We start from the raw sequence: 27143 nt of genomic DNA on the forward strand, positions 1-27143 counted from the left end.
TCTTAGCATTCCCGGAATACAGAGGGAGGCTGAGTGAAAAGCTAAAGGAAAAAAAAAGAAATCCCATGTTGTGAAATTTAATGCCTGGTTTTTTTTCTGAGTAGTGTTAATGAGCAGAGAGTTAATTATTTATTAGTAGGAGGTTACAGATATTCATGAAACAGATTTGTTACCCTCTAGCCCATAAATTATTCAGGAATGCTTGGGATCTGATGTCCATGAAATTACTTCTGAAAGAAATGGGGCTTAGGCAACAGACCCGGTTACCCGGAAAAGAGATGTAAAGTGCTTGGTGGGAGCTGATGTTTACTTACCAGGTGAACTATTACAGAGTACATACTGCTCACACTGGTATGAACACCCAGGGTGCCTCTCTAGTGATGGGGAGCAAACAGGCATTGAACAAGGAGAGACTGTGCGGACAGTAGGCTCCTTTCCTGTGCACATCACTGCTCATTCCAGTTGAGAGTAAAGTAATAGTAACTCAAGCATAGTAAACCCAATTAATATGTAGTTCCTGCCCTGTTACTTTTTTTTCCACTTTTAATTTGTTAGGTACCTGTGGAAGGAGAAGTTGTTTCTGCTTTTGTATAGGAATATATAGTAAATGGGTATTCCTTTACTTCCATCAGATACTAAAAAGTTACGTATCTGGAAGTGGGAGAGCCTGATCCAGGCTTTATGAAGTATGTGATATGAATAATTAAGAGTATTGCATAAAGAACAGAAAGGATAAACTGGGTTGCAGGAGCATTGGCTGTGCAGGTGACAAAAATACTTGGGATGGAGGGGACAACTGGGCGGATTTATCACTGGGACTCAGTGCGGTTGTACAGCGGTACCACAGCATACCCGAGTCCACTGGGGCAGCTGCTGTGACACAAACCGGGCGGCAGGATGGCACTGGGGTGCCATGGCAGCTCCGTGCCCCCCATGGCAGCACATGGGGCTGGGATGAGCGCAGGGGTCTGGAAGCAGCAGCAGAAAGAGTTTTGAGATAAAAGTGTTTTTGCAGTACCCCATTTTACAAGGCGATCTGAAGACAGGTGTTGCTTTGGGTTAGACACTGTCTTCTTTGCAAGGAGAGGCGGTTTCCTACTGTCGCGGTCTGTAGAACAGATTCTTGTGTTTCACAGTTGCAACTGCTCAGTAAAAATTCAGTTGCTCTGAGAAAATGGGACTGACCAAATGTTGCACTCCCTTAGACAATGGTCTCCTGGCTTCTCCGATTTGAATCCAGGATTTGTCCCAGTCGTATAATGTATTTGTTTTTCCAAGTTTACTCCGTGGGACGATACCCGGTGTGTTGTTTTAGGACACCCTCTGTGGGTTTCCCTCAATAAAGCGGTGCGAGTTGGGAGGGCAGGAGGAGGAGGGATGAGACGAAATAGAGTAATAAATTTAGCAACTTGTTGGGGCAGGATGGCGTGTTTCCTTCACGGAGACCGTCTCCCAGGAGGCCTGAGGGCTACCCGGAGTTTCCGAGTCCCTGCCCAGGCTCCTCCTGCGTTTTTCTCCTGGGGACCAGACTCCTCACCTTGGTCGCTGCAGCCTGGCAGGTAGGAGGATGCTGCAGTTGTTTGAGGTCCTGAGCGAGGCTGCCCCGGGACCCTCCTCGCCAGAGCAGCCCCCGCCGCCAGCTCCTCCTCGGCCGGATTTGCAGCTGCTGCGGATTTACCGCCAGGCTCGAGTGCCCCCGGGCGCTGCCGCCTCCGGCGCGGGTCCCCCGCTCCCTCTTCTCTCTCACGCCTCATCCGCAGCTCTGGGTATGGGGCTGCCTCTCGCAGCAGCCACCCGGCGACACCCCAGCGCCCTGCTCCTCCCGTCCCAGCGTCCCCGGGCTGGCTCTTGCTCTTCTCCCCTCACGACCTCCGCGCTCTCCCCTGCTCGCACTCGGGTCGGAGGGGGATGCTCACCCGCTCCCGCCGGGAGCAGCGCCCTCGCCCCGCCTCGCCGCCCCTCCAGCGCCACGGCTCCGCGGCTCCGTCCCCGCCTGTCCCCGGCCCCGCTCCGCGCAGCCGCCGCCCGCCGGGGCGGAGGGTCCCGGGGCGCGCTGTCGGCGGCGGGGGGAGGGTCCTGGCGCCTGACGGTGCCCGAGGCGGGGCGAGGCCGCGCTGCCGCCTCCGCGCTGCCTGCGGCCGAGGGGGGAGCAGCGGCCGAGGCGTGCGGGTGCTGCCGCCGCCGGAGCAGCGAGAGCCGCCTGCGGAGCGGGTGGTGCCGGCCCGCGGCGCCGTCCGGTGAGCCCGCCGCCGGGGGGAGCGGGGGGGCGGCGGGATGGAGCCGGTGGCCGGGGATGAGCAGGAGGCGGCGGGGCCGCGGCTGCTCCTTTGTGGAAGGAAAGTTTCGGGGCGGCCCGGCGCAGCCGCCCGCTGCCGGCCGGAGGAGGAGGAGGAGGCGGCCGGGCCCCCCGCTGCCGGGAAGGGGGGGTTCGGCTGAGCTCCCCGTGCGGGGCCCCGCCAGCCGCGCGCCGCTTCGGCGGGGAGTGCGCGCCCTGTCACCGGCCTCCCGGGCTCTTGGCGGGGCCGTCTGTGCGGCCCGGGCCTCCCGGGTGGCGGCGGGGAGCGGGAGCCGAGCGCGGGTGATCGGCCGGAGCGGTTCTGGGGGTCCTTCCGCCGCGGGGTGAGCCCGGCGGGGAGGGGGAGCGATGCCGGGCCCGGGCTGGGGGGGGGCGGGCAGGGTCCTGCCTCAGGGAGCGGGGAGCGCCGGATAAAAGTCTCGGGAAAGGCGAATACAGCGGCGGGGGAAGCGCGGGGACGGGGTGCGTGCCTGGTCCGGTCATCCTGGGGCGCTGGTGGGGATGGCACCGCTCGGGCTCCGCTGCTCGGGAGCCCTTTATGTAAGGCAGCCCCTGGCCGAGGCGGTGCGGTGTTGAAACACGCCTGGACGCGCACCCGGCCGAGCATCCAGCTTGCCCCGGGTTCGGTGGCTGCCCCTCCGGAGAGCAGCACCCGCGGGTTAGGAAGGTCCGTAGCTAAAGGGAGGCTTCCTTTGCTCTGGGTGGCGGGGGGAGGAAGCGGTGTCCCCCTCTGAGGGGAAGGATCCCGTGTTCTCCACGCGTGCCCCCGGGTCTCGCAGCGGGGGCTCCCGGTCCTGCATGGGTACAGATGGCGGTGCGCCCAGCACAGCGAGATCGGGAGCATTTAATAACCATTGTAAGACTAATCAGACGCAGGCTTAAATGTCCAGATCGTGCCTTACTTACATGTTGGCTTATTTTCTCCTCTTCATATTTCGATGTTGCTTATTGAGAGTGGTGGGGTTTTTTTACTTCATAAAGCAGAAAAACATTTCTAGATACCAAAAGAAAGAAATCCAGGGCCCCGTTAGCTTTTTAGCCCCCCCTTAGGAGAACAATACAGGCGCACTGTAAGCTTGCCCAAACATGGGCTGCCTTTTATTATACATTGGTACAGTGCCTAGTGCAACAGGGTCCTCTTCTGCCGGGGCTCACATGCTGAGCACGAGTAGAAGCTCGGTGGCACACCACTAATCATCGCTGGGCTTCTAACAAATACCACCTGCCGGCAAGCGGGGTTTGCACAAAGGGGGAAAGGTGGAATGCTTTGAACCAGCCCAGCTCCTCTGCCTGTTTGAAGTAGCAGATGCTCGCCTTCAGCTGACTTCAGTCACTTGTTTGGCTCTTGAAAGTCATTCAGAGACCCTGGTACTTCGTGTTTTCTGTACTTAACAAAGGAGGAAGTTAACAACTCTGTGACTGAGCTGAGCGCCTGTGTGACATCTAACTGCTGGTTAAAGATGACACGGCAGCTTAACCTTACACGTGGTAAAAGGTTGCTGTATAGCTCTGGTCCTGCACACCTGTGCCTACCTTTAGCCTGAGGACATACTACAGGAAACCTACCCGTCTGCTTTATGCATTGACAGGATTAGGTCTTCACTGGTGGCTTTTCTCTTCTGAGGCATTCTTTTATCACCACTGCTTATGGGGTATCATATTCGACACTGTGAAGTCGAGATAAACTTCACTTTAAGTTTATTGTAGCTTTAATGCAAAGGTGCAGTAGCAGAAAGCTTCAAATAAGTTATCTGCAGGAAGAGGGTTGGGTTTGATGTTAAGCACTCCAATTTGACCTTTTTTTTCACCTCCTCCCCTTGGTATTAATCGTTATTGAAGGCATTGCAGAGGGGAAGGGAAGCAGGATTTAACTTGTGTCCCCATAGCCTTTTCAGCTGCTGTTTCTTATTTCAGTGGTGGTTGAAGTACTTGTGAAAATCACTCACCTGCAGGAAACATGAGGTCGCAGTACATCACGGCGCCCACCGTCACCATCCTCCTCTTCCTGCTGTGGACTCAGTCCTCAGCAGGCTGCAATAAGGCTCTCTGTGCTAGCGATGTCAGTAAATGCCTGATACAGGTATGAGTCATGTTTCCTTTATTTGCTTTTATGTGTTTGAAGACTCGGTTCTGAAGGTGTCTCTTGAAAAAATCCAGTGATACAAATAACCGGTATCTTACGTTAAATAATGTCTTTTTAAAGAAGTTAATTTGGTCTCCTGCAGTTATAAATGCAGATTAACAACCATGCTATAGATAATGTTAAGTGCATGTGTCATTGGGCATGTTTCTTTTTTTAATGGAAACATTTTCAAGTTGCAGGCTATGATTGCTGGGTTATTGTTAGAAGTCACTTCCAGTCACACTCTTAGTTTTCAGTCTCTTTCTTCTTTATTAGTGATATTATAAAGAAGCAGCAATTTAAAACAGATGTTCTATTAGAAAGGTTTCTGAGGGCAATTGTACTTTTTAAAGTTAACTGCAATACCAGAAGTTCATATGTGCTTACAGTGTTCCCACATCTTTCTGAGGTGTTCTCCTTATCTGCTCCTTCAACTTGCAATCAGTCTGCTTTCTTTAATCTCCTGGCCCAGGCAGAGGGTCAGTACTTGATGCCTGATGCCCTCCATAACATCAGGTTGGTACAGTCAGTTAGAAGATGCCAGGTTGGTTGAACGGGGCCTTCAGCAACCTGGTTTAGTGGAAGGTGTCCCAGCCTGTGTCACGGGGGTTGGAACTAGATGGTCTTTAAGGTCCTTTCCAACCCAAACCATTCTGTGATGCTACGATTCTAAAAGCTCACGTGAGAGAATGAACACGAATAGGGACCAAACTTGTCTCGCAGTCCTGAGGTGCATTTGAAAAAGGTTTTTCATCAGGAGGGACCCACAGCTACTAATGGTGATGAGCAAGCTCTGAAAGCATGTGAGTCCACCTAAAAAACCCCATCAAACAAACCAAAACCCCCAAACCAACTACTTATGAGTTGAACTACTAGTAGGAAATAGATGTTTAACTCAAATCCAGATGCTGCTCTGTGTCTGTCTGCAGTGAAAGAAACAGACTGACCAGGTTGCTCGTACAGCAGGAGTTAAGCAGGAGTTGTGGTTGCTTTGGCAGCACATATACTAAAATTGGAACGACACAGAGAAGATCAGCATGGCCCCTGCACAAGGATGACATATAAATTCATGAAGCGTTCCATATTTTTTTTGGACTTGATGATCTTATGTCTTTTCCAACCTAGCTGATTCTAAGATTCTATGATTCTAAGAGGCACAGTGTGCAGCAGGACAAAAGTGTCTTTTCTAGCAAAATTGCAAGCAGGTCTGGTAACTACCAAGTATTTATTTATCAGTGGTGTACAGAGCATGCTTCTTGACTCCATATTGGAAAAAGGAACCTTGATGTAGCCAGTTGCAGCTTCTTTTAAAAGAAACTGTTTCTTACTGCCTCTTGGTAAGTTGTAAATGCAATAGCAGAGAGCACAAGTATCATGTGGTGGTAACGTGCTAGTACACTTGCTGTAAATGTATGATCACAGTCTGAAAAGTGGTGCTGAAGTGGCACGAAGCATTTCCGTGCTTACTTCATTTCATTGACTTCTGTATAAAATTTGTCTGGCTTACAAATAAAAATACTTGCCAAATTCACAAATCCACCCTGTGGAATGAGGACTGACTGTAGGTTGAACTGTCGTCTGCCTGGCTTCTGCAATGCTATAGCTTAAAAAAAACCCCCAAAAGTGGAAATTGTTGCTTCTCCTTAGCCCTACCACGGTCTGTGGAGTTGTTAAATAAGGGAGCAAGAAAATGGCTTTTGCCTTTTACTTTTTCAAAGACAAAGCCAGTATTGTTGCTGGTACGTTTGGCATTGTGCACTGCCACAAACTGATGCACTTAGAAGTTCCTTCTGTTGCATTTTTTCATATCACCTCTAGGTTTGAAACCTTTAAAAAGTGAAGTGCTAGTTGTGGCATTGGACGTATGAGACACTTAAATAGCAAGCACAGTGCTACAGATCTGTTGATTCTGGGGAAAGCTGTTGGTCCAGATGAAGGGGAAAACAGGGAAGATCTATTGTCTCCTTTTGCTGTGGTGCTGGTGGAGTCCACAGATGTCTCCTTCCCCAGTAATCACTTACCTTTTATCAAGTCAAGCTTGAGACACTCAGCATGTAAACTTTATTTTTATGGGCTAGTCTGAAGAGAGTACATGGTGGAGAAGTGGAGCTAATGCTGCTGGAGTCCCTCCTCTGCTGGGATCAGCTGACGTTCAGCGCTGCATGGAGGTGGCTCACACAACTGCACTTTGCTTGGATAATGTTGGCATCGGTGTAGTGACACAGCCCTGTGCATGCAGAGACAGCCTTATACTGCTTTACTTGTTGTAGTAGATGTGTTCTCTCTTTGCACAAGTGATGTGGAATCCCTTTCTAAAGCATTTCCTTAAAATCAAAATCATATGCAATTCTCTGAGACCCTAAAGTAACCCGGGCCATGTGAATTGTATACAATTATGATTACAAAATGCCACTGTTCGTTTTCACTGTCTGGCTGCTCTCTTTCTACAAACAGGCCTGACATACCTGTCAGTATTCATTCTTTACAGAAAAACAGATCAGGTCAGACCAATTATGGATATGAAGGCTCCTACAGCTTTGACATAGAGCAAATGAGTATATCCATGTATTTTTTTTTTTTCCCCCTCTAAACTCTTCTGGAGAAATCTGAACTTAAAATAGCATTGAGTGAGTTTTCTTGACTATTGCATGACATTTTTCCCTCACCTATTTTTATAACTGTTGTAGCTTGGCAAAATCTGTGGCTTGAGACCAAGATAATGTCACTCAGAGACAACTGGGGGAGCAAACAGAATGTGAATGTTTGTCATCTGCATCTGCGTGCAGAAAGTGAGGCTGCCCGTCTTGGAGACAAAATGAGACAGAGGACCTGCTCTCTGAAAAAGCATACGGTTAATATAAATATTTTTGCCAGCATGGCTAGAAGTCAGTACAGTCATTGCTGCCACTCCTTGGAGCTGCTCTGCTGAAGGGTGGTCCCTACATAAATATTTATTTTGTTAGATCCAAAACAGAGCATGAGATCAACAACTTGCATGTGTTCAGCTTTCCGTCTACATCTTGAGGCTCTAGTTTCCTTGGTGCTCTCGTAGTCTACTTCTTGGTTTTCTGTAAGCAAAGACCTATAAGAAAATAGCTTGAGGCATCTCCCTCTGTGTAAGCTTAGCTTTCTCAAAAACGCCTTTGTGGCTTCCTGTAGTTGTTGAAGGAGTTGTGGATAAGACTTGGGAGTGTAGAGAGTGGGACCTCAACATTAGTTCCCTTGAAGGCTTTGGACGTAGTTCCTTCCCATGTTGTTGGGATTGGAGCACTGAAGTCAATACCTTACTGTTGCTCTTCAGGTAGGCCACTAGGCCTGCTTGCACACAATGTGTGTATCGCAGTATTTATTCCAGCACATTTGTTGCTGACTTGGACGCATGGGTGGTTTTGATATTCCCATGTGTGGAGGAGACGAGAAGACCAGTTACACTCACTGGGTGGAGCGTGTCTGTGCAACATGGAGGAAATCCTTGAAGACAGAAACCTCTAGGATGGGATGTTCCCACAATTGTTCGTAGCAGATGGGTTTGAGGCGAGTTCCAGGCTGGCTCTTGCAGTGCAGAGCTACCTGCAGTTGTCACGCTGGCGTGGTACATCCGTGTTTTGCTGGAAGCCGGCCTTTGCTGTCTCGTGTACGACAGCTCTTTAAACTACTGCTGTATGTAGGAAACTGACAGTGCTGTAGTGCAGGCATGGATTTCAGATCCTTCTGAAGAGGGCTTGTTTTGCGGAGAATAGAGTTTTCTCTCCCAAACACTACATGCCTGCAGTCACCCCAGCTGGTGCGGTATCATTCTGATGAAAATCTCTCTTCATCTTTGTCTTCACCTCCTGTTAAACTTGTGTACAAACTTGTCAGCTTGAAAGGGTTTCCAAGACTTTTTAACCCTGTGGTATGAGATGAACACCACTCCTTAACTTCAGGGCTCAGGCATCTAAAAATTACTTTTTGTGTGTATGTTGTAGCTGTAGCAGGTAACGCAGCTGGGTTAACAAAACAGTTCTGGCTGGTTTGCTTCCAGGAGACTTTCTGTTATTAAACTGTTGTAGGAAAAAACTATTAGCTCTTTTTCTTTCACTCCCCCTTCCAGTTTGCAGAGACGTTGCCAATGCCTTCAGGTCTTGTTTCTCAGTGCACCAAGAAAACAGTCTCTGTCATTTAAAGCAAGCTTTGAAAAACATGCAGATGTTAAATACCTTGTAAGAATCTTGATTTGCTCTCTGGAGCAGAAGTGTCTTTATTGTACAAACATGCCCGCTTCCTATTTAATGCTGTATTTTTAGACTGAGAGGCTTATTTCTTGCCTAGCAAAATACATTCCCCGATGCACCTTCGGTAGTTCAGCTTGGGAAGCTGCCAGGCTGGCTTATGAGTAATATTTTCTTCCACTGACGCCTCGCCACCCCCAAGCTATCAACAAGGAACGTTTCTCATTCTGCCTCGCTTCACCCACGTCTCATGTAGCATTCTTTTTAAAAGATGTATCCTGTACAAGTATCCAGTGGGGATGAGTCAGGCAGAAGGACTCAAATGTGGTTAAGGAAACCATGTACATGCAAGCACATATATGGAAAAACAGTTATTGCCCTAAAGAGGCTGTCAGACTCTGAGAAGGGGGGAGCTGAAGAAACGTGCAGAAGACTAATTAATTACGTTGCTCTTTCCTCCCTCCAAATTAATAATAATAATAATAATAAAATAAAGGCTTAAAAAATTACACTGCTCATAAGCCCTACCTATAAAAATGCATTTGTTAAAATACCAGTAGGTATAATGATGCCATCCCAAGATAATGCTTACACATAGAGATGCTAAGCAGACATTTCTTTGTGTTATGTTGCAAGCACAGAATTCAAGGTAACATTTAATTCTGTGAAAATACTCTTCTATTAAACTGAAACAACTTAAATTTAGAGAATTTTCTGGCTTTGATCTGTACATTACATTTAATAGTTTACAGAGAATCGCCTCCTCCCACATACTGGTTTGTTGGTGTTGCAATGTCTTTAATAAGTGTAAAGTTGTTTGCCCAGTTTTGCTGTTGAAGAACAAATATATAGGATATTTTTAACGCTAATATGTGTTAATATTATTCTCTGGCCAAGGTAACAGTTCTTTACTCGTGGTTGGTTTTGAAGTTGTTTTATTCAGGCTCTTTGTTCTCAAGGCTGACACAATCTGTTTATCAAACAGTAAGATAAATATTTTAGAAGTGCATCATTCATTCACGTAAGTCATCTTTCTAAGTTTGTGGTGTTTCCTCTTGTGGAAAAATTTGTATATCTTACTAACAAGCCTGTCTTTCATCTTTCACTTGGAAACAGCACAGTAATAGATGGCATTAATAAATTTTGAGGATGAAAAAGTAAAAAATCTTGGAAACTTTCCACTCTGTAAATAAAAATTCAGGACTCGCGAAGGCTGCATGTTGCAGAAATGCATGTGGAGCAGCAGTTTATGCTCAGTCAGTCAGCGGGGCAAACAGCTAACTTTAAACTGTGCAGGCAACAGCATTACGTGGCACATAGTTTGTGAATTTTGTTTCTTTGCTGGCTTCAAGAAGGTTTGTGATCTGGGATGAAGTGAGTGGAAGGCAAATAAGGAGTCGATGCATTTACACTACATTAAGACACTGTAGCGTCTCTGCGGCATGTTTTGGGGCTTGTTCAGTTTTAGCCCAGAACGGGCAGCCTTGCAGCTTCATTTGCTGTATTCTTAAGCCCTGTCCACAGCCAGACCTTGGTCTGGCCTCTCCCTCTGAAATGCGCTCATTGGTCTTCTGTGGGTCCCTGTGAGCTGGTGTGAGTGAGGGGCAATCCCTGCGCACCTGCAGCCTGCGGACATCTGCATTTGCTGGTGTTGAAGAATAGAGAACAAGGGTTGTACACACACTATCCGGCGCAGCTCTGTGCCTTGCGTAATGAATGCACTCCTGATGTTTGGTATAAAAATGCCTCTTTCTCCCCTGCCTGATACTTCTTAACAATAACAAACAAAGAACTATTTAAACAGTGGAATTTTGACCCTTTGGCTTCTTCCCAAGGTGCTACAGCAAGACTTTGCAGGTGATGTTTGTGTCTGCCTGCAAGGAGTGGTGTCCCTGACCCAGCTGTAGTTACCTGAGGTGGAGCCTTGGGTGGTGATTCCAGGTTGGGAGAATTTCACACCAAACCCTCTTCCTGCCCTTCCCTCCTGTCCATGTGGGTCTCTGGACCACACCACAGCGTGTCACTGCCCTGCCTCTGGAGAATGAGATCAAAGAGCAGGGATGGGCGTCACCTTCTCCCTGGCCCGGTGCGCAGCAGAGATTTGCCAATGACTCTTCCAGTAAAGCCAGGGGTGGGAAGGATCCCGTGGTCAGTGTTTCCAGTAACGGGATTTTGTTTTCTCACCAGTTGTGTGTAACGTGGTAGTTAGGCAGACGTCATCACAACCAAATTCTTAGACAGGGCAACCAAACGCGACTTTTTGGCTGTCCACGTTTTGCACTATGATGTAATTCAAGCCCGTATTATTGCCATGTAGCCTCCGTCTTTTGGCTGAACTGGAATTACAAGTATGGATTTAAGATAGAGGGAAGGAGACCACCTGGTTTTTCAATTTTATTCATCAATGTAGGCTGTTTCCGTGCTTTGAAGTCCAACAAGTCTCCAGCAGGACTGCTAAACCAGCACCTTCAGGTTTAGGTGATATGAAGAGAAAGATTTGTCTTCTTGCTTCCATGCCTGTTCTGTCTTTTTTTCTTAATAATGGTTAAAGGAAAATGAGTATGTGTGCCATTGCACTTTCTGGAGGCTGCAGAAGTCTTTCATAATAGCAAAAAGGAATCAGCTGGACCTGGTTGGGGAGAATAATCTGGTCACTAATACTGGACAAAATCCTGTGGTCAGATGACTTAACTGACTAAGTTCCTTTGAGAATCCATGAATAGGTGTGGTAGTAAACGTTGTGTATCTTCTGGTGTATGCGCATGTGGCTTACAGTAACTTCCTTTTTTAGCTAAATTATAATGTACGCACACTATTTATATTTGAAGAAACATCCTTCTTTGAAATGCCTGTTGTGAAAACATTCAAAGAACTTGTGGATTCGGGCATACATAGAAGTGCACACACCTTTCCCATGAATAAACTTAAACAGGGGAGATTTAGGTTAGATATAAGAAAGAAGTTCTTTACCATGAGGGTGGTGAGACACTGGCACAGGTTGCCCAGAGAAGCTGTGGCTGCCCCATCCCTGTCAGTGTTTAAGGCCAGGTTTGATGGGGCTTTGAGCAACCTGCTCTAGTGGAGGGTGTCCCTGCCCATGACAGGGGGTTGGAACTGGATGATTTTAAGGTCCTTTCCAACCCGAACCATTCTATGATTTTAATAGGATTTTTTTCTCTTCTAAGTGCTGAATTCAGATTTGTCTTTAGAATGTCACCTTTAAAAACATAACAAACCCAAAGTTGCAAAAGATCTTTTTGTAAACTAAAATCAGTTCTTTGGCTGGAGCTATTTTACCATTTACTCACTGTATTAGTGTACTAAGCTTTTTTAATGCTGTAATTTGAGTTGTGGCTTGAGGAAGAATTGCTCTGCTGTGTTCACATTTTACATCTGGGTTTGCTGCACTGTAATGAGTTTCTGTTGTTTTCAGGAGCTGTGTCAGTGTCGCCCTGGGGAAGGGAATTGTTCCTGCTGCAAGGAGTGCATGCTCTGCCTGGGCACCCTGTGGGATGAGTGCTGTGACTGTGTTGGTAAGTTTGCATTTCTTTGGGATTTTCTTCTATTTTAAATTGCTTCCTCCTGCTACGTGCTGAGCTCACGGTCTTTTAATAGAAGTAAAACATCGGGACAGAATCTGCGCTTTAAACATCTTGCAACCCATTCTGTGGGTATTGAATGAGTTACTGTGGGGAACCAAACACTGGGAGGCTGTATCTGCCCTGTGGAGTGGCCGTAGGCCAGGTTTTGCTTGGTTAATGTCATCATAACTGACTATTAATTTTGTCTCTAAAACATAAACTCCTTTTTGAGTCGTCATCTTGAGGAAATTACGCAGCACCTGATTCATGGGGTTGGATGCCATATGGAGGTTTCTAACTGTAAAGTCTACTGACAGATACCATACAGGGACAATTTTAGGTTAGAGTTCCCTTGCGAATTCTTGGGAATAATAGGGAATAGCCATGGCCAAAGTTTTCATCATTCTTTTATTTGCAAAAAAAGCTCTTTGTGGAGCGTGAGAAGGAAGCATACAAGTTCCTACTGTAGGATTAGCTGATAGTCTTAACAAGAACACTGGTAGTGTTTAGAGTGCCCAGATCTCTTTGAAAGTGAATGCTGCCCCTGCTTAAGGAGGATGTATTCTAGTTCTGTCTCTTGTTTTAAATATATTGAAAGCTTCATCCTCCTGTGGTTGCTAGAAGTCTCTGTTGCTGCCATTCAAAATCCTTCTGGCTTCCGTGAAAGGGATGCATTTTGAGTGTTGTACCTGCTCTCAGCTTCTCTGGCTGGCTGAGTCGTGTCTGAATTCATGAAGCTGTTTAATGTCAAAATGCTCTTTTTTAGCCCATTGCTTTTCCTGTTCCATCGTGATGTGACATGCTTTCTGACATCCTGCTTTTTGTTTGGTTCTGGCTAGCTTACCTTTGCTTTACTGTTCTTCAGTAAGCAGTGGACTGACATGGTCCTGCAAGTGTGTGATTCTTCCCAAAGGCATAAAGCATTTTCAGCCCCTGCACCTGTGGAGGATATACATTTAGAAAGAGGCCCTAGAGTTTGTTTTTTCTATTAGATCTTGGGCTCCCATCCCCTTTGCCCTTCCAGCATCATCTTGTGTTGGCATATTCAGTCATAAGAGTGAGGAATAGGGTAGTAGATTATTTTCCCAGTTCAGAACAATTGTTTGCTGTAGAAATCAAGGCAGAGTGTGCCCATATCCTCTAGGGATTGTGAAGAAAAAAAGCAAAGTCCACACACAGGTGGTTGTTTGGGTTTTTTTTCTAAATCTGCAGATTAATCACTGTTGTGCTGCTCCTTCCCATGGTGTTATCCAGGAAATAAGTTAATGAGGCTTCAGGTTCAGTCTCCTAGTACTGAGTAAACTAAACCATCTCCTGATGGTTTTGCAGGTGCCTCAGATCTTGTTGGTTCTATGGTATAGTCCTGTTCTTCTCTTTAGTCTAAGTCATCCTTACTGTAGCCTTATTCAAATGAAGAAAGAGGAGTGCATGCCATACCCAGCTTCCTGGAGACAGTTCTTGGCTGATACCTGAGCTGATATTTAAGTCTCTTTAAAAGCTGATCATGTCTAATGTAAAAGCAGATAGGTTGTCTTGTCTTTCAGGTCATGTCTGCTCTGAAGTCAGGAATTACCTCCTATCATGCAGCACTAACTTTACTGATGCTCAGTTGGTGCCCTGTGTTTTGTGTGGATGTTATCTCCCTTCTCTGACAGGGAAAAGACACTGGAGGAGGGAGAACAGCAACAGGTTCCTCTGTCCTTTATTTTTCTAAGCTTTGAGTTAAGCTCTTCTAGTCCCTCCTGTAAAGGCTTGTCTACTTCCGTCATTTCAATAGCCCATTTCTGCATCTTCTCATCCATTTCAAAGCAGTAATGTAGACATGTTTGCTCTTGACCAGTTGCTCATGAGTTTTTTATTTTTGTTTCATAATAATTATATATAAATGTAATTATAATTAAAATACTTTTTAAAATAGTAAGAGGGAAGGATCTTTGTGGAATGAGCAATTACCCATTAAACTATGAGCAATGGTTTCTTGTTACTATCTTAAGGTAATGTTTTCATACTGCATTGATATGCACACAAACTCATACACGTTCTGCAATACTCTAATAAACAAACCGGATGTTATTTTTTCCTGGTGTATCCTTCTTAGGATACCTGAATCCTGAATAGATTGCAGTGAAATCTATTTTCTGAATCCCACCTGACAGACGGGGCACCTAGAAAGGCTCATTGGTTTCCATTTCCCAATGTTCATACAGAGACACCAGCTAAAGTATATGTCTCTTGATGTATTTGTATGAAACCCTTACCTGGTTTGGTATCTTCCCAATTCATTTTCAGGTGGCCATCCTTTATTCGAGTTGTATGATTAGTATTCCAAGTGCTTACTAAAAAGCGCTAATGCAGGGATAGAAATCTTTAGTTAAAGCAGTGAGTCCAGGAACATCTTTGAAGACCAAACCTAGTTGAGAGGAGTCGGAAAATAATTGTTTATGGTAGGAAGTTTGTGCAAGTGGAATTATTTTTTAGCATAACCTGGTGGTGTTTGGAAGGGAGGCTTATTTTTTTTTTCCTACCCAGTACTTGGCTCACCTTTATATAGGAGCAGACTGTCTTGTGGTGTTCTTGTTATTAAACACTGGTAATGCTAACCACTTGCTTAAGATTTGCCAGATCTCATACTAATCATCATGGATGAACTTCCCCCTGCTTTGTTCATTATGGAAATCCATCTACTTGGATTGAAAAGATTGTGGGTTTGTATAAGGCTCTAGTTAAACATGGTTTCTGAAGCTGGAGTCCTCATGTATCTGCAGGGCAGTAGGTGCTTCTCGGTTGGTGGGGGAGGTAGTCTTTGAACATTTATGTCCTGTATTGCTTTGATACTTTAAGGATTTGTGTGCTTTGCAGCTGTAACTGTCTAAAACTGTCTGTGAAACTACCAAAACGTTATCCAGATGTACATGAGGAAAATGGATTTGTGCGTCTCTTGCCAGGTGACTTCTAATAGTATTTTACGGCTTCTGAGTTTAACTACCTATGCAGATACAACTTTTCTTTCTAATCTTGATTGTTTCAGTGTTAGGTTAAATCAAGATACCCTTCAGTTTCATTGCTAGTAATAAACGTTAGTTATGTTAGTGTTTAAATGGTTAATGAAAAACCAGCACCTGCATTGCACATCAGAAAAACATTTTGTAGGAAGTGGCAGAGAGAGAAAATATTAGAGTTTAAAAAAAGATACCACAAAAGATGTTTAAAAATAAGGAAGAGGTAACCTGGAAATAAGCATTTTGCCTGTGGTGACCCCTCCAACTAAGTAGCAAAACAAGGTTCATCTCGGCTATCTCTAAGCAGCTAAAGTAATTGAGACTCTTGCTCCCTCCTGATAGTGATCTTTGCGTCTCTGGCAGATGACTAAAAAGATCTAGTGCACTGCTGCAGCAGGTGAGATCAAATACTTGAATTGTGATCAAAAGTTTCATGTACCTCAGGACTTGTCAAGATACTATCTTCGTCCAGTCACAAGCTTTCATTCCAGATTCATGCTAGTATCGATTATACTGTGCTTTGTCTCTCTTCCCAGCGGAAACAAACCTTGCACTGAAATCTTCATATTCTAAACTGTAATTCTAGCATAAAAAGGGAAGTGAAGTGCTGTTTGGATGAGGTTTTTCTTTTCACTTGGATCTCACAAGTTACCAGTGTGTTTTGTGGATGTCTGCAGAGATCTGAAATCTGCCACTGCAGAAAGCTCATCCTGCGGTATTTGGTGGCAGTTCTGCTATCGAGCTGAGAGTGCAGTATGTATGAAAGGGCTGTGTTCTAAATGTTCTAAATATTCCTGCCTGTTTCAAGGAGGAGTTCAGGGAGTTTCGTGTAACTTATTGTTTCATTCCTCTGCAGGTATGTGCAATCCTCGCAATTACAGTGACACACCTCCAACATCCAAGAGCACTGTTGAGGAGTTGCATGAACCAATTCCTTCCCTTTTCCGGGCACTGACGGAAGGGGATACTCAGCTGAACTGGAATATTGTTTCCTTCCCTGTGGCAGAAGAACTGTCACACCACGAGAACCTTGTTTCCTTTTTAGAAACAGTGAACCAGCCACAGCATCAGAACGTCTCTGTTCCAAGCAACAATGTCCACGCACCTTACTCTAGTGACAAAGGTAATGAGTGTAGTGTCCTTCCTCTGGTCTCTTCCAGGAGCCTTCTCGGTGCATATCCTGTGCTTGTCTCTGCTTGCTGCTTCTTTTCCCATAAAAAAGTCTGAAAAGTTCAGTCTAATTTTGAGCATGAAGTAACAAAAGGAGTGAGGCAAAAGTACTGAGGAACATGGAAGATGGTGTTAAAGTGTCTGATAATCTTAGGAAATGCTGAACCACATGAGTTTGTCACCTGTACAATTCCTCCTGTGGCTGTAGGCGGTTTGTTCGTGTTATTTTGTGTGTGTTGGCACAGTGTGTTCTTTGAAGCAGTTACCTGTAGCTTAGGTGACAGGACACACCAAAAACTGGATCCAAATCACATATCAGTGTAGAGGTAGGCAACTGGAATGCATAGCTTCAGAGGGCTGCGAAAGCCACGTCCCATAAACCATTGTATCTGTAGTAGATGTTTGTTTCTTCTATCTGAGCTGGCATAACTTGAACTCTTTAGGAGGATGGTTTGTAGTAAAGCTGAGTAAGATTAGCAAGATTGCTCTTTATGTTGAGGAGGGATATGTGACAGACAATCTTAAAAATAAGCAATCTAGGGACTCATTCCTCTTACTTTTATATCAAGGTTGTTATATTCTTACCTTCAGTTTAGAGGACAGACTTCAGAATATTGTTGGGGAGTGAGGGAGGGGATGAGAAATTTGAAGTAGTGACAACAGTGGCATAAGAAAGAAAAATACTCTCTGCTGCTTGGTTTCTGTACTGAACCTGAAGTTCTTTTCCCTGCAAATCATTACATCAGACTTAAAAGAATCTCATAAACAGTTCATAGTGAAATTGCTGCTTAATAGGGAAAAAAGAGCATCTGATTTGCTTTATTAGTGTAATGAATGCTTTGCTTCCTTCCCAACACACACTTTAAATATTCGTTACCCATATGTTGCTGTTGTGATGGCTCTTTTATCTTATCAGTGAAAGATACCCTAATTGATGGACACGCTGCTTTTCCATACCATTGTGAACCTTTGACCTAGTTACGTTTCTGAGTAGGACTGCTGTTGATTAAATGGGACCGTAATGGCAACATCTCTAATTTCCTTTGGTTAAGGCACGTTAGAAAAATAAATTAACTCCAGAACTGGGAAACCAGATGGTCAGAAAGCATCTCGTTCATATGTTTTTGACGTTATTAAAACCTTTGCTTGCCATTATGAGAATGATGCAGAAAGCCATGTTAAATGGCAAGCCACAAAAAGCCCTGTGTGCAAACACTGCAGTATTTAAAGAGGTAAATTATACTTGGGGAAAAAAAAAAATTTATGCTTAGAACAATCTTCAATGTATCCCACTGTACTTAAGTACTGCAGCCCAGATGGCTGTTCTCTGTCAGTCCTTTACTACCACACCAGCAGGGTAGGCTAATGATAGTTTTGGATTAAACTTGGAATTTGAATTGCATCTCAAGGGTGCGGAGGAGTTTTGAGTTTAACAACACAGACAAATACATAGCACTGCAATTTTTTCTAGTCAAAATTCTCCTTCATTTCACTTACTAAGACTGTATTAGAGATTAAGTTGAGAGAGGTTTCACTGGAGTGATGGCAGTCCAAAAACAACAGTTATGTTTGGAAATAGTTACCAAATGCCACTGGTTTTCAGGTTTCAGCAGACACTAAGAACAGAAATAAATGTCATAGCTGTTCTTGTAATCATTGGCTTTGCCTCCTCCATCTTAGTGATCAGTGAAGAGCTGCAAGAGGTAGAAAATGGCTTTCAACAACGTATACTTTAAGTATCTAAATATATAAGCCTGTTGAGGAGTCTCTTTTCTTGGTCACAGTGTAGGTAACTTTGTAGTGCTCTGCTTTTTCAAAAGTCATGTTAAAGTTTGCTTATAAAAATGTGGATGGTTCAAACATTGAGAACGGAGAAGGTGGAAAGAGAAGTTGGGTGGTGGCCTTGGTCAGCTGATGTGTAGTATGGTGGAAGCAAGGACATCTGGGGAGTTGCACCTCTTGCGTTGGATGTTGTGTGAGCCATGGGGTGGCATTGTTTTTAATACTTTTTTTATGAGTTCATTGGGGAAGCAGTAACCAAAAGGTGGAGGGGTAGTAGGTCAAGGACTAAAGAGCCTGGTGAGCATGGGCACAAGGAGGGAGCCGAGGAAGTTGCTGGAGTCTGATAGCTTCTGCCCATTGAAAATTCAGTCAAACAATCAAGAAACTGTAGTTTAATGATCTAGCATGTGTTAGAAGAACCACTTGAAGAGATGGTGGGTCTGTGCATGTGTATGTGTGCAGGCTCAGTTACAGGACATACAAGCATAGCCTGCAGTGGAAGAGACTGAAGACCATCTCTTTCCCCTTTGCTTCTCCCCAGCCATGCTGCTAGGCTTAAGGGCAGATCTTGCAAATGGAGAAGTCCTTAAGGTGAATCACTCAGCAGGTGTCTTCAAGGCTGTAATATTCAGGGATTTGAAAGAGTGTTCCTGTAAGCAGGAACACAGATGCTTCATGATGCCTTTACAGGGCTGTGCCTACACCATTTTGTGGTTCTTCCGTGGCTCCTTGCGTGCTTCACTCCAACATGGTGTGCTGGCAGCAGCCTATTGCATTGCCAGTAATGGGAGAGGGGCTAATGAGAGGTAGATTTTGGTAAGGGGACAGTAGTCTCTGTGCTATCTTCTGGAATACATCCCCAAATTCGAAAAGGCTCTGCCTACAAATACCCCTTGTCACGTTGTGTAACACAGTTCTGGTTTTACTTTGAGGCGTGTTCATGCAGGGGTTGCCATTAAGCTGGTCCAGGGTGCGAGGCTCCCTCGATGCAGTTCTGGGTGAGTGCCAGGAAAAGCAGCACCAGCCCCGGGAGCCCACAAGCTCTGTGCCTGAGTGGCATGAAGCCACTGGCCCTGGGAGGGCAGCCGTAGATCCGGGAGGAGGTGGTGTGCGGTGGGATATAAAGCATTCCTTTCTCACCCCAGCCTGCTGCGAGCCCAGCCGCCAGACCTTGAACTTCCCCGTTATTATCTTAATGAGTGTCTTCCCTTTCCTCCTGTGAATTGACTTTTAACATTTTAGCTGCCAAAGTATGCGTGTGCTGCTGGAGCGGCTGTAGTCCGTTGTATCAGTAGTTTCTGGCATTTGAGCTGCTTCAGAGAGGATTGCAATGATTATTAATCTAGAGCTACATTCATACTTTATTCTTTTTGCTTTACTTTCAGCTGGTACCCTCAGAGCTCTGAACTGCGAGTTCAGATGTTTAAATAAGCTTAATTGTTTCAGATGATGACAGGATGTTGGCGAGAGAGAGAGGGGAACTAGATAATCTTTTGGCAACTGATGAAACAAAATCTGTGTTGTAGTTAAGGGTTTCTGACTTACACCGCTTGGTGACACAGGGGATGGCGTCCGCTCTGCACTTCTGCTCCCCTCCAGTGCTAGGCAGGTAGAGGAGAGCTAGAAATCCACTAAAGTGGCTTCTACCTCTGTAGGTACTCTAGGAAGAGTTTTATTTAAAACAATAAAAAAATTCTTTTTATAAGTTTTGATTGGCATAAAATGGTATGGCTGCCGGATGGACAGTTACCTTTTTAAAGTACTTTTAGAGCTAGCAATAAATAGACCACGAGACAGCTGAACTTACATAGCGCCTTTAACTTCAAAGGTTGCATGCAGGGAATTGTCACTACCTCGGGAAGTTTTTTCATCTTGTAGATAGGCATTTTTCCTTAACTTACAAGAGCTGAATTGTTTTATCTTCTCTGAGTTGCTAAATTCCTCCGTAGTGCACCGATACAGCTCTCACTTGCAGCACAGACAGTATCATAGCAAAGCCTGGCAGAAATGCAAGTCCATTTCTTCTGGTCATTTTGAAATTAGACTTGATTGGGTTTTTTTCTCCTACGCAGCCTTTGTTGAATATGGATTGGGGGGAGAGGGGAGAAATTGGTGAGAAACTCATCTGGGAAAAAAGAGAATTCTCCTTCATCCTTATCCCTCCCCATACCTGTAGTCTGTCATCCTTACTGTGTGAAAATTGGCAAAATGCAAATGAAAGAGATGTTACAGTACCAAGTAACATCCTTTTTATCTGCACTGAGGGAGGCGAGTGACGACTATGTAATTAGGTTTGTGAAACAAGTTAAATACTCTCCAGGATCCCAACGGAGCCTGTAGGTATGTATATTTTTCCCCTGTGTAACTGTTTCTGCAGCCTATAAAAAGGGATTTAATGCTTGAGGTGAGGAACTCTCCAGCTTTGAGTAATTCAGCCTCTACACAGGCACACAGGCGCTGCTGAGGAGGGGACCTGGAGTGTCCTGTGACAAGCAAAGAGCACCCTGGCCAGTCTGACTCATTCAGACCTGGCAGGCGTCTGAGTGAGTGAGACTTCAGGAACAGTTTGGTAGCGTATACGCGGCACATGTCCTCCAGCTGCTTACAAGAGCTGCTGGGAACCAGCCAGATCTGCTGCTGGTTCTCCCTTGCTGTGTACAGTCTGTTCTCTCCCCTTCACAGCATTTTGGACTGATCCTCTAGGACCCAACCCTCTTGGCTTGTGTGCAGGTGGAAAAAAACTTTCTCCTCCAGTTAGGTCAAAATTAATATTGTTGCCACCTTAATAATATTGAGGTCTGGCTTTGGTTCCCATTTTGGTCCTGGGAGAGTGGTCAAGGAGACCAGTCTCTCCAGTTTCACAGGACCTGGCTGCTGTCATCTGGTTTTGCAAGGGTTATGGGCCTGCTGCTGCTCATCCTCTGGCCTCCTTCCCCCCTGAGAGGTGTCTTCAGTCTCTCAGTTCAGTGTCATTGATGTTTACATTCTAGAAATCACAGGCTCTTTTTCCACAAGGTTTATTTCATATTTCAGCAGGCATTAGCTGATGAATTGGGCTTCTCCAGGACTACTGAACTGGTACTAACATGGAAGAGGCTGTCACAGGTGAGGTTTACATGAAAGAGAACACAGATATCTTCTAACACAGAGGGCACTGCTCATTCTCTGGTGTGAAGACAGCTTGCAAGTGCTGGGAACAGCTAGCCCACCTCAGAGAGTGCACAACTTTCCTCACAAGCTTTCCTGACCTACTGTAGCCTTTCCTCCGTGTGTTGCAAGTCAGAGTGCAGTGATCAACATGATAGCAGCGAGCACTTCTGACAGCCCTCTGGAGAGGGCTCTGGTTTCTTTAAAGAGTTGTTCTACTACTATCTAGAGTGAGCCATGAGCCATTTTGCCTTCGCAAGATGATCCAGAGACTAGGTCAGTCAGGTGGAGATGGCATCTCAAAAGCTGATTTTGCAGGAAGAAATCTTTCTGGATTAGCCTGGATTGCCTGTTTGGAGACAGAGGCTCTGTGCCTCCAGCTGTCACCTTCTAAGACTGACCCTACCTATGGCTTTTAAGGTCAAACTTGAGAAGAAAACTACTAAAAAACTATCAAAGAAATGAATTTATATAAAGCAGGAGGGTACAAAGAGTATGAATGTGTCTTAAAGGCTTCTGTAAGGTTCCTGTACTTGCGCACTAGCACTGAACTGTATGGCTGACAGCATACTCACTGGTGCTTAGATTTCATGAGGAATGCTGCCTAGAGACTCACCTCTGCTTTCTCAGACCCTACCCTTCCACTGAAAACCTCCTGTGTAGAATGAGCAGAACAGATATCGGGTAATGCCTGGCCCCCTGGTGTGTGTTCCTTCTTGGGATGCTGTCAATCTGAGCTTTTTGTTGCTGGTGACAAAATGTTGCCAAGTCCTTGTGTGTCCTCCATAAGAATAGAACTGCTGTATGGTCTCTGCATGGATTCTTGCCTTTGAGGCTCTCGTGGCTCTGTCTCCCTACCACTTTTCAGCTTTGGCCAAGCACTTTAGGTATATACCTGGCTGGTATGTAAGCATACGCTTCCGTTTTGCTCTTTCCTTCTCCCCTCTGCAAATACAATGTCGTTACTGAAGCTTGTAGATATATTGGTTGGTTTTAGGCAGAGGTTTGTTCTTTGAGAACTCTCTTCCTCTGGTTGTTGTGCCTCAGGCATTATTATAATGGCTTATAGAAATAGAAGCGCCAAGAATGGGACAGGACTAACAGCCACAACGTACTTTGTTATTATCAGCAATACTTCAGCTGTTCCATGATTTCTTGGACAACTGCAGCATTACTTGCAGTACAGCTTTTCTGCTTCAGCTGTGGGTCTGCACTTCCTCCCCAGGATCCTTACTGCCTGTTGCACTGTACATCTGCAAGACACGTACATCAGTTCAGAACCTGAACAAGGCAGTGAATACTCTCTTGCTTTCAGCAGGCTGGCAGCATGTCCTGTGACCCTCTTGCAGCTGTTGAGGTAGTGGCAAAGTAGTTTGACAGTGGTCAGGGTGCCCTCATGCATGTGTTAACAAATGATAATTCTAAAAAAGGGCAGGTGGGGTTTCCAAATGTCGAGGAGGATGTGTCTACAGAAAAGCTGTTGGATGTATCGTGCTCTCCTGTATGTTGTGTTGTCTCTTGTCACATGTCCGAAAGCATGGACACCACACAGATCATCTGTTGTTGGTACTGGGGAAACTGACTGCATAGATCTGGTGACTTGTAAAGTGATGGAGATCCTTGCTGTCCTCAACTCACCTTAAGAGTTTGCCATGATTACTGAGGCTGCTGATCTAAGGGGCACCCAAATTTTAAAGGGGAGGTTCTGCTGCACGTCAGCCTCCCAAGACTTGCTCACAGATAAGAGACTGAATAAACACTATGCTTAACAACTGCACTGCTCTAGAGTCCTTCGGTTACTCACCATTCTCCGTATCTCCATAATCATCCAAAAAAAAGCCCCACCCTGTCTTGGTTTACCATTTATGTTTGGATTACATTTTTCTAATCCACGTTGGAATGTAGGTCAGGATGTTTCTCCTGGATCCACGCACCAGAAGTAGTAATAGGCTAGAAAGACCTTTGACATCTCCCCCTCACAAATCTCTGATGTGTGCGAGTGAAACACTGATGTGTGCAGACAGCTCCCAGTTGTGCTTTTCCCCAAAGTGTGCCAAGTTAATGCCATGGGTAAATGTGATACAATCCAGGTCCTTTGGAAGATGAACAAAAGTACGGTGTAATCACCTGGTCAGCACAACAGAAAGTTGGTAGAATCTGTAAGGTTGGAGAATTGGAAGTAGACTGGGAAGGGGTGTTGTTATTTTATAGTTGTGAATGCCTCGGCTCCAGTTTGAGGTTGCAACACCAAACTTCATGGCATTTCAAGTAACTGCATGATTGTTAGAAGAATAAAGTCAACATTTAGGCAGAAGGGGGTTCTTAATGTTAGTACTAAAGCTGGTGGTTTTCCTTAAAGAAGAAGAAAAAAGTGTGTAGTTTCAAGTTGAGGAAAATTGGATTCTCTAGGTCTGCGATATAATGTGGCTGAAGAATACTGTGGATTTGGGGGGCGGGGAGGAGGAAACATTTACACTAAAATAAGTGGCTTAGGTGTTTTGTAAATAACTTCTCTAAACTTGAAGTTTTTCATGAAAGTATGTAGGAAGTGCTGGCAACTGTGAAAGTGGTATCTTGGTATTACCTTCAGAGGACACATGCCTGCTTGTTGTTTTGGCATAGGCCATCCTTCTACTTGCGAAGGTATCCCTCATAACTGGGGGCCAAAACCTCAAAACATTCATGCCTCTGACTGTAGAAATAAATGACTCCAGAAGGATTCATTTCATCCAGAAGGAGAAGCAGACAACGGATTGAGTTGTAGACACTGACAACTTGAAGTTGATAGATTTGTACCTTGGCTCTCTGCCTCTTCTCTCTGCTTTCACTATCACCTTTTTTTTTCCTGTAAGCCTCACAGTCATGATAATTTGCAATCCTACTTCAAAAGCTGCACATTTGATTAATTTTTAACCTTTAAGAATATTTCAAGACCTTTTAAACCAAATTTTTCCCCCTCTTGGTTTAGAACACATGTGTACTGTGGTGTATTTTGATGACTGCATGTCAATACATCAGTGCAAGATCTCTTGCGAGTCCATGGGAGCTTCCAAATACCGATGGTTTCACAACGCCTGCTGTGAGTGTATTGGGCCAGAATGCATCGACTATGGCAGTAAAACTGTAAAATGTATGAACTGCATGTTTTGAAGCAGGAAAATTGTAATATAGCAATATTGAGGCCAAAGTAATCTCTCTCGGTTAAAGAGATGGGGTTTGCAAATACTGTGTTTTGGTGGAGTGCCTACTGGTTGCAATTAAATGTACCTGGTTGAAAAAAGATGTATAGAATCTGAAAACTTTTTTTTTTCCTTGTCTTTTAATTTTAATTCATGTAAGCAAAGCTAACTAGTAGAAGTTTCAACACTATGTTTTAAGTTTATTTCTGCTCAAATGGTACAGCCATGCTCATCCTTGCTGTTCTGATTGTTTTCCTTTGATTTGAAAGTATTGACTATACTGGTTTTCAGAATGTAGTACTATATCTTGTAGTTTAGAGTAGGGAAACGTTAAGAGTATGGTAATGAGATTTCTATCACCTAAGCTCAACAAATAATGAAATGGCTGCTAGTTGGAGGGGGGTGGTTGTTCTGTAGGGGCTGGTGGGTTGGGGGTTTTTTTGTTTAGTTTCTGGGTTGTTTTTTTTTTTAACTTTATTACGTTGCAGGTTTTCAGCTCAGCCTTCCATTGTGAAAATGGTGTTTGGGCAAAAGGAAAAATTCATGCTTTCTTTTCAAGTTCAGCACATGGGCTGTCATGGATAAAATCCAAACTTCTTAGAAGGGCTGCCCAACAAAACACTATGTATGGGGCACTTTTCTTCTGAGTTTCATTTGCCTAGCTCCTCTAAAGTACATTAGTGCCTATGTTGCATAGTTTATATATTAAACAAACAAACAAACAAAACAACACCTTTTCAGTCTTAGATTCCAAAATGCGGTGTTAATTGCAGTTGCATCTCCCTCCTTTTGCACTGTTCTCTAGGGCTGCTTACTCCCTGAATGTTCAGTAAAGGAAGCAGGAAAAGTTACTATGGATTTAATGACTAAATGAATAGAGAAGAATTAAATTACACAAACCAGCAAGTGGTACAGGGCTTGAGTTGAGCTGTTGGCAGCAGGCATGTTCCCATTTAGTAGTTTGCTATGAATATTTATTCCAAAATATAATTACTGGGGTTTTTTCCCCATGAAATGTTGTCACCAAAGAAGGGAATATGTGCCCGCAAAGGCAGAATTAGATGCTCTGAGTTTAGAACATCATCCATTTTTCTAAGTAAGAGTTTTAATATGCTGGCAGTTACTTAGCAGTTACTATGAGCCAGTTAGGGCTCTGTTGATAATGGTACTAAGTACAAGCATAGAGTGTATGGGTAGTTAATGATCAGCTTTCGGTATTTATAATGATGCGGGTTTGAACTCCTTGATTTCTTTTTTTAATGAGTATATATGCATATGCACACACACAGAAGAATTTGACCATTCATGTTTCTCTCACTAACGTCAGCCTAGAGGGATTAAGCTGTTTTATAGTCACACCTGTCTATCTGTACCATGTACAAATGGAAGCAGTCATTTTAAATTTATTTTATTGCAAAGTTTACCTTTGTTGTCTTTTCATTTTTTCTTATGATGCAGTTTTCATTAAGGTGAAATAATAATGATGATAAAAAAATCTACTCTTGTGAAGTAACGTTATTTTCTTCAGTCTCTTTTTCAGCTATAAAGAAGTACTTGAAAGATGAATGTTTGTTTTGAACTAGTGGATAATGGAATACCTTTATGCTTCAGGTTTGCAATGAAGTAATAAACACTCACAGATGTGAATAGAAAAGCTTAGCTTATCATGAAGGAGTTGTTCCTTCTATATTTGACAATTTATGTTATCTTCTCTTCTGCTTGAGTTTCTTAAAATGAATGGAGAGAAAGAATACGTTAGAGTAGCTGTGACTGGTTTTAGCTAGAGGGTGATGCATCATCGTTCTTGACTGAGAGAGGAGACGCAAAGTAAGCATTGCTACACGAGCATGCTTCCGATTCTTGCAATGGTGAATTATTAGAAGCATCACAGTAGTTCAGAATCTTCCTGCGGGGGAAAACAGGCTGCCCCAGGGATCTGTGACACCATCTCCATTTACATCATTAGAATTTCACTGTGAGGTCAACTCAAGGGAACAGCAAGGGTGGGAGTGGGAGGGATTTGGGGAATGTGCCTAACAGGGGTCCAGGAAACAGTGTGGGGAACGGCATAAAAATGTAAACACAGTTATTGGTGTGTAATGGCCAGAGGGCAGGAAGTCAGGATGCACACTTTGCCTTATTTTTTATAATTCCTGATGCTGTCTAGAGGTTGCTGTAAGCGTTGTGTGTATGCAACTGTCATACAGCAACATCCCGTGTATTTTATTACAATGAGTGTGTTAAGAGGTATTTTAATAAAAAGACATTACTGGTTCTTGTGTTTTCTTTGTCAGGATTTTCCTTTGGAAAGTTGTTTATTTAGTCTTCGTCATTTTGCAAGAAAAATCAAAATTAAGTTGGGGGGGCTTATTTGACCTATGTCTGGATACCAGCAAAGCATCACCTACACAAGTGCTTTAGAATACTTCAGAACATGTTTAAATTTAAATTTAAAAATTGTTCTGGCATCAGCCAGTTTTATCACTGTCCTTTGCAACAGAATTGTAAACTACTAAACTTCAAAGGAAGCAAAAAAGGGAATTCATATAATAAGAAATTATACAAGTCCCTAGTCTGGGTTCTGACTGAGAAGGGGTTGAAGGCCTTTTGTTATTCTTTCTCTAAAAGTAGCAAAGGTTTCTGTTTAGTTGTTTTG

At 44.3% G+C, this 27143-nt stretch overlaps 1 protein-coding gene and 1 non-coding gene across 4 annotated transcripts; both read left to right on the plus strand.

The window, feature by feature from the left end:
• The first annotated feature begins 1528 nt into the window (after window positions 1–1528).
• TWSG1 (twisted gastrulation BMP signaling modulator 1) lies at window positions 1529–26762 on the plus strand. Of its 3 annotated transcripts, none has more exons than XM_030489350.1 (5): window positions 1529–1559; window positions 4211–4376; window positions 12063–12162; window positions 16066–16332; window positions 24277–26762. In XM_030489350.1, the coding sequence occupies exons 2-5, from the start codon at window positions 4254–4256 to the stop codon at window positions 24456–24458; spliced, it is 672 nt and encodes a 223-aa protein (XP_030345210.1). In that variant the 5' UTR covers window positions 1529–1559; window positions 4211–4253; the 3' UTR covers window positions 24459–26762. The 3 variants fall into 3 exon arrangements, with proteins under 3 accessions (XP_030345210.1, XP_030345202.1, XP_030345219.1); XM_030489342.1 differs by lacking the exon at window positions 1529–1559 and adding an exon at window positions 1977–2237; XM_030489359.1 differs by lacking the exon at window positions 1529–1559 and adding an exon at window positions 2592–2619.
• Window positions 5405–5507, plus strand: LOC115600774. The gene has a single exon (XR_003989145.1). It is a non-coding gene; the product is annotated as a U6 spliceosomal RNA (small nuclear RNA).
• Window positions 26763–27143: the final 381 nt, after the last annotated feature.

This window comes from Strigops habroptila, chromosome 1 (assembly GCF_004027225.2).
Source record: "Strigops habroptila isolate Jane chromosome 1, bStrHab1.2.pri, whole genome shotgun sequence".
NCBI lineage: Eukaryota > Metazoa > Chordata > Aves > Psittaciformes > Psittacidae > Strigops > Strigops habroptila.